The sequence below is a fragment of the Protobothrops mucrosquamatus genome, unplaced genomic scaffold, assembly GCF_001527695.2.
Source record: "Protobothrops mucrosquamatus isolate PMUCROS unplaced genomic scaffold, P.Mucros_1.0 scaffold2999, whole genome shotgun sequence".
NCBI lineage: Eukaryota > Metazoa > Chordata > Lepidosauria > Squamata > Viperidae > Protobothrops > Protobothrops mucrosquamatus.
Genome location: NW_015389019.1, coordinates 148,612 through 156,585, shown reverse-complemented (window position 1 = coordinate 156,585; position 7,974 = coordinate 148,612). Strand labels below are relative to the sequence as shown.

Genomic DNA, 7,974 nt, shown 5'->3' with positions numbered 1-7,974 from the left:
TTCTCTGAACTGCTGGCGGTGGGCTGCGGAACCCCAGAGTGGGGCTGTGGCTGCTGATGGACACTGTCGGCCCCCATACGCTTGCTGGCCTCTGTGTGCGGGGGCTGATGGTGTCAGGCAGCCGCCACCCCAGCCCCTGCCTCGCCTTGCCCTGCGACAATGGCACCCCCACCCTACCTCGCCTTGCCTCACCCCGCAGTACGAGCCTCCTGCCCACTGTCCCACCTGCCAGAGACCCCCTGGATCTCCCCCAACCCTGCCCGGCCCCCACAGGTGTCCCTCCCCACGAGCAACATCAAGGTGACCATGCTCACCTTGGCCACACCCAGTCTGCTATGACCACAGCCATGCCCACCCAGTGGGCCACGCCCACCTGGCATCCAGAGATAAATAAGTGGGTTTTGGGTTGCAATTTGGGCACTCGGTCTCTAAAAAGTTCGCCATCACTGTTCTAGGTTGAATTAATGTTCAAGGTTTTGTGAGGAAAAGAAAGCCTTCAAATTTTCTGCAAGAAGGTGTGTTATCTAGATAGCTTGGTCAGGTTCACAAAAGCCAGTTATTAAATTATTGCACACCTAACAGCTGAGCCCCAAATTCATGTTATTTTAAACTGTGCCTGGACAAGCTTATCTAGTCAGACAGAATAAGAAGAAAACCCTGGAGGATGTCTGTGAAGGACTGGTCTTTGCAAGCATAGGAAAAGTCAAATACCTGACAGACCCATGAACCAGACTTTCCAGACCTGTAGTTGGTCCAAGCAAAATGCAAAATGTGAATTTCTATTTTAGTTCTACAGTAACTGTATTGAGAATATTTGAATTTAAACATGGCTATCCATAGAGAAACAGAATATAAGTATTAACATAATAAATAATAACATTATTTCATTGATTAACATTACTTTGCTTTATTTAATGCTTCTTGTCAAGTTCTGCAATTAAGTACTGAAATGTATGTATTTTAAAACTGTGATAAGTACAAAACACTAGTGCAAGCTATCTATACCAGTAGAAAATGTTATCCAGTTTTAAATAGTACTATAAATATTTTTTAGTGTTCATCTTTTCAATTGCTGTTGATTAGCTCTTGGATGCTGATGGCTTTCTTGTAATCAGCAATTGCTTCTTGAATTAATCCCATTTTGCCACGAATATCAGCTCTGAGCTTATACATCAAGGCATCATAAGGTTGAATTGAAAGGGCTGTAAAAGGTAACATTTTATTAGGTAATTTCTCAAGAAAATAATAATTATATGCTAATATTTCTACTCAAAATACTGCATGCATTTCATCTTTGAAATTCTTTAAACGTTAATCGATTATATTTCTCTTTGGTTGATTCAATTCAGTAAGACATGAATTCCAGTGACTAAAAATCTAAGCAAGAGGCCTAGCATTAGCTCAAAAAAGTATGTTTGGGTTTTGTAAATCTCTAAGCATAGGCAGTGAAAAGTGATGGGGCAGGATAATAAATCATCCCATGTGCTCTGATCTTTAAAGACCTGCACACTGCAATTTGTTGTAGGATGCAAGGATTTCCCATGCTGAACAGATGGCTAGTGCTGAAAGCTTGAGCAGCACTGATGATCTATTTGTCAAAATGATGAAGGAGACCCTCATACCAGCATAATTCACCCATCACTCCCACCAGCCTCAACAAGTGATTCATTATGTCGAACCATCTCATTCTGTAGTCTTGTACTACCCGTTTTAAGTGATGAGTGTGTCAAGAGATGTATATATTTCAGCTATTAGTACCTTTTGAAATGTCTTCCTCAGCTTGCTCATATTGTTGTAACATGCTGTAGAGATTTGCCTTGTTAAAATATATTGCTGCAGACAAAGGAGACAAGGAAATTGCCTTCTCAAAATCTGTTTTTGCTTCTTCAAATTTTTTTAAGAGCGTATTTGTAATAGCTCGATTCAGGAAAGCAGATTCATTTTGGGGATCAAGTTCTATGGCCTTGTCATAATAGTCATTTGCCTATAAAATTAAATAAAATGTTTTAATTATTTATTATTGTTGATTTGTCAAAATAGTAATACCTTAGATAAAATATAAGTAGAATGCAATCATCTTAACTTGATCTTCAAGAGATCTCCTATACTAGTACTGCAAGCCAATATCATTTTACTTTGCTGTTTTCCTCACCAATTATACCATTTGTTCACTCATTTCTTCTGGAGAATTCAGATTAATCATTGTTGCATCCCCATATTTTTGGTTCCTGTTTTTAAATTTCTACTATAATTGAACTGTAGATGCAGAAAAAAAACTACATTGCTGTAAACAAACCATAGTATTATTATCTCATCTCAGCAAAAAAAAAATTATTAGGCCTACAAACAGGAATGGGCAATTTTTGTATAATGGAAGCTATCAATAAAGGATAATAGTTGTAACTCAGGGTTGAAATGAGGGGGTCCTCGGTGCTCTCTGAGCTTGGTTGTTTTCTTGCAGATGTTTCATTACCCAAAATAGGTATCATCTTCAGTGCTAGTAAGGAATGGAGTTTGCTCTCAATTTATATTTTAAAGGTTTGCGTTGTCAGTGTTGGTGAGAGAGGTCTTGGAGGTTCTTTGGTTGAACTATTTACTATTAACAGTAAACTGTTAGCAGGAATTGTTGGCAATTCTTTGATTGGGTTCAGGTTGACAACCTTGTTTTCTGTACTGACATGGACGGTTTTCATTATTTGAAACAGATGTTTCCAAGAATGATGTCAAGATTAAGGGAGGCATTTTTGTTGGTCCACATATCAGAAACATCGTCAAGAACAAACGGTTTGAAGATCTGTTAGCAGAGTCAGAAAAAATCATCTGGAAAGCATTCAAGGATGTTATTGAGAATTTTCTTGGCAATTACAGAGCAACAAACTACATTCAGCTGACTGAAACATCTTACATGTATACTAACATTGAAATAATATAAGAATGGTCTATTTAATATTTCTGTAGTGAGAGGGAAAGTGAGAGAACTAGCCTGTTACCTATGAGTTGGTTATACCAAGATTAGCTTATTGCCTATTCTTTCTAAATTGCTTCGTTTGACAGTAATGCATACACTTCATTTGCTTAGACATTGATCGTTCAGTGCAATACCAATATAATACCAGTCTGGTTGCCCATGCATTTTCTGCATGTTTGCAGAAAATGAATTTTCAGTGACATGTTGCACTTCATGGTCTTCTATGCTGTAAGAAATCTCAACCAGCTGAAATGTAGTTTGTTGCTCTGTAGTTGCCAGATGATTTTTTTTTCTGACTCCACTAACAGATCTTCAAACCACTTGTCAATGATGATGTTGTTTAATAATCTTAAAGATATATTGCAAGATGTAAGCTATTACAAGTAAGGCTGCCTTTTGCTATTATTAACATTAAAAACTAAAGCAAACAAAACTAAAAGTGAAAAAATATTAGGCGAAGAGATGGAGCCCCCAGGCCTTAAGACATAACTGTCATTTTAGGCAAAATGTGAAGAAGGCATTTTTAAAATTTACTGTACTTGACAAGCAGCCACTTGTTTGAAACATGTGCAAAAATAAACTAGCATTCTCTTTACAACCCACTGCACTACTGTGCAAAAAAGACAGAACTGTCAAACCTTTTCAGGATTACCTATAATGACTCAGCTGCCAGAAATTAAATTCATTATTACCCTTCTGAGATTTCTGCAAATTATGCATTGAAAATGTCAACATCTTTGATAGTTTTTCTATATATATGAAAAAATCTTGCTGCTTGTTATCTATATGCGACACATTGTCAGTCCCAGATGTGAGATAGTCAGATACATCTTAATTTTCTCTGACTTCCCTTTTCTCTAAATGTAAACTCAAGTTGCAAAAGTAGGCTGTGAGTCAATTGCCACTTTACGATAGGTAAAGAACAATTTATTGTACTGAATATATTTTAAAGAGGCCAAAGGGCCTAGGGATAAAAAAAATTCAAGTAACTTAGTTAAATTTCCTTAAATTACTTGGCCTAGGATTATATATTTTCAAGGAATTATTTTCATTTCATTTATTCATCAAAGTTATTAATAGCTGAGTTGACATTCAAGATTGTCAACTCAGCTATTTATTATGTAGTATATATTTGAAATTTGTATTATTATTCACATATTTAATAAAGACAAAAATGAGCAATTGGTAGTTATAATTTTAAAAAAGCTTCCCCAAAGGAGATTAAAAAAACCCCCACTATGCCAGCATAGAACCAAATACAAACCTGTGAGAATTGCTTGTTTAAAAAGTAGACATTTGCTGCATTGAAATAGGCTAAAGCATAATTGGGGTCAATGGTGATAGCCTGCTGATAGTCACGTATAGCACAGTTTAAATATCCCATGAACTGATTAATCACACCTCGATTTGTAAGCAATTCTGCGTTAGTGATTATCTGAAATGCAGACAAATAAGATTTTAGATTAAAATGCATAAAAGATGTACAGTATAAGATGCAGTACATGTATAAAGTATATCTTAATCTGGTAGCTGGCTTTAAGCTATGGCCCAAAATACTTGAATCTCTCTTTCATAATGGGGTAACAGTGCATGAGAGAGGTGTAAAACATGTTCTAGGGGCTGCTACATTTTTGAAAAATAATTTAAAAGTTCCTATCACTGGAAGCATATCTATCAAACTTTATTTATTTATTTGATTTATGTAACTGCCCATCTCATAAAATATTACTCTGGGCACATACAAACGTATTAACAATTAAAACCATAAAACACATAAACATAAATAAAAAAAATATTTACAAAAACAAGAATGTGGGAGAACAACCATCATTTGATATCATATAGCCATCTTGTAGGCTTACCAGAGGATCCCCAAGGTTGATGAAAAAGCCAGGTTTAAAGGTGTCCCAGAAGGCTGGTTAGGATGAGGTACTTCACTCAGGCCAGAATTCCCCATGCTGACTGGGGAATACTTGGAACTGAAGTCCACACATCTTAAAGTTGCCAAATTTGAAAAACACAGCTCTGAAACAGCAAGGGATTGGGGACAGGGAAGTGCACCTATTCCTGTTTCTCCTTTTCATGCTTGCATTTTCTGAATACCTGAAAAGGCCTTGTGAGCGAGAATAACCCAAACTCCGAGGAAAGCATTAATTAAAAAGGGCAGAAAATCTTCAGTCTTGCTCAGTTACAAACTATTTACCTTTAGTGCAGCATTTGTATCTTGAAAAGCAGCAAAAATGTCCCCCATCTGTAGACAGACTATAGCACGTCCATCATAAGCAATGTGACAGCTAGGATCACAATGAATGGCTGCTGAAAACTGAGTCCAGGCTTTCTGAAATTTTCCAAGAGCCTGAAGTAATGTAACAAAAACATTAATAAAGAAAGAAAATACAGAAGATTGAAGAGATTATTAGAATGTCCTTAGAAAAGCTGAAAGTTATTACTGAAGGAAGATCAAAATAACAAGTACAGTACTTATTCCTTTAGTAACTAGGCACTTAGTGGTGCCTAAGTAATCATGAATAAATTGGATATGTAATGGAATATATCATATCTTTAGAGATTTGATTAGGCTTGAGTAATAGAGTAAAAGAGACCTGGCAGACTGAAGTAGGAAGGTGGGACTAGCTACTTCCCACTAGGTATTTTTCAGTAGAGCAGGCTAAGAGACTGAGCAGGAAATTGTGCAAATTTCAGTTCTGTGACTAGGAACAGCCTGAGGATTCTGTTAGGACTACCCATCTCACAACTTAACGAGATTTCTTACTCATCTGTTCAGAGGTTTTTCAGAACTGATGTTGGAATTCCCCAGCCTCATATCCATTTGAGTGTTGTTTTGTTTGGAATGGCTCAGGGACCATAGCAATCATGACAACAATGGTTTATCCAAACTAATCACAGTGTCAACATATGATACATGTTAAATCCTTCATGTCTCCCCATGACTATGGGCAAACCAGCATGTTATTAAGGCTGGATTACTAGCAACATCTAATTTTTATAAGGGTCGTGATCTGTTGGATAACCTGCCAAAAAGGCAATTGGATTTATTTGGATTCCAAATAAATTCCAAATGTCATTTGAAAGGTTTTGATCAGTCTGATCAGCAACTCTGTGGATGCTCTGATTAATAGCTGGAATAATGAACTTATTAGGGGAATTCATATCGTAATTCACAAATGTCCTCTCTGATCTGCCTCAAATGTGGCCCAATATATTGATGAACTGTGGGACTTGAACCTGTAAAGCAGGTAGCTATAGAGCAGATGGAAGATTTAATTCAAACTCAGTAAAAAGAAAGATATAAAGCCCACTTGATGGGTTAGGATTGATTGATTACTTGCTTATACGCTATTAAGTCATCTTTGATTCCTAGTGATCACATTTCTTCATGATGATCTATCCCTTTGTTGGGTTATAATATGAATATATATGCAGCAAAAAGTAATTTTTTTCTACATATATTCTTTGCAGCTTGCTGAGTTTTTTCAGATGGTGGGGAGCTGACTGCACTGCTCCTATCATTCTGCTAGAGAACTTTGGGGAATTGTGCTGTTATAATTCAGATTTTGGGGAAATATTTTGTTACATCTTTTTATAGGGATAAGCTACTTGGAATGGTAGGTTCCTCTACATGTCCTCTTGATTTTTACCCAATTTGTTTATAAATTTTAGTTTATTATAGATAAAAGAGAATCTAAAGGAAGGCAAACAACCTTCTTGTTGAAAGGAGGCAATTAGAAATAACTCTTTTAAAGAAGCCTGAATTAGATCACTCAAAGAAGGGCAATATAGGCCAAATTAATCTGTCAAGGTTGGTTGAAGGGCTCAAAATGGTGTAAGCTCTCAGTTGTAGATAGTTCTCATGAAAGCAGATATTTTGGCCCATTTCAAACTGCTTAAAAGTAGACTATGAGGTTGATATTGCCTTTGCTGGTCTAATCAATGATTTTTAGAGACTTACAGAAAGCACATAATCCTGTTAGTTGCTGTTGACTTATTAGTGGTTTTCAGTATCATCAATCATGATATGGATCATCTAGAATTGGGAATGGACAGCACTTCCTTGCAATTATTCCATTCTATCTATAACCTAAATTCTGAATGATGTTGCTCCTTGAAATAGGACTATTATATGGCATACCTCTATATTCCATTCTACTACTAATGTCTGGAGAAGGCTTGGAACTGAGTACTATTAATATGCTGACGCTATCCAAATATTTCTTTGTAACACCTTCAGGTAATAATCTGGTTTCTTTCAATCTTAAATCAAAAATCAACTCAACTTCTTCCCTTTCCAGGGTTTTCCATATATGTTTGTAAAAATTTCAGAAGCAATAGAAATCTAATTAAATCTGCAATGCTTTTTGAAATTCTGCAAAGTGCTTTGCAGTCACCTGTTTCAATTCATTGCACTGAAGTGGGTCTCCACTTTAATATGCAAATGGTCTTAATAGAGTTATTTCATCAAAGCTTTTTTTTAATGAAGCATGCCCTTCAAAGATTTGCATTGCTTTACTTTGTATTAAGTGTAAAAGGATTTCTGCCTGCTTGGGCATCTTCATTAACAGAGCTTAATCCTTGTATTGTAAAGCTCTGTTGAGTCATAGCTGACTCCTGGTGACTCTTGGAATAAAAGCTCTCCAAGCTGTCCTGCCTTTTGCCACATTATGCAATTCTTGCAGGTGCCATTTCTGTGATTCCAGTACCCCATCTCGTCTGCTATCAGCCTGTTACTCTACTTTCATCTATCTTGCCCAGCATGATTATTGTTTCCATCAATCTTTCAGATGTATCCAAAGTATAGAAGAGTTTGCTTCATGATCTTTACTTCTAAAGAACATTTTAGCTTTATTTCTTCTCTTACTGAATAGTTTATTTTCTTGGTTGTCCAAGGAATGTGATATAATCTTCTTCAACCCTATAGCTCAAAGAAGTCAATCTTCTTTGGAATCAGTCAGCTGATTCCATCGCTGATTCCATCGCTGACTATAGGG

General features: G+C 36.5%; 1 protein-coding gene across 1 annotated transcript in view; it reads right to left on the bottom strand.

The window, feature by feature from the left end:
- Positions 1-900: 900 nt before the first annotated feature.
- The window catches only part of TTC6 (tetratricopeptide repeat domain 6), a 101,584-nt gene continuing 94,510 nt past the window's right edge, over positions 901-7,974 (bottom strand). The window contains exons 36-39 of the mRNA XM_029286160.1: positions 5,172-5,324; positions 4,233-4,403; positions 1,759-1,984; positions 901-1,202 (exon numbers count right to left, since the gene is read on the bottom strand). Coding sequence (XP_029141993.1) covers positions 1,066-1,202; positions 1,759-1,984; positions 4,233-4,403; positions 5,172-5,324 — 687 coding nt within the window. The 3' untranslated portion in view covers positions 901-1,065. The remainder of the gene's footprint in view (positions 1,203-1,758; positions 1,985-4,232; positions 4,404-5,171; positions 5,325-7,974) is intronic.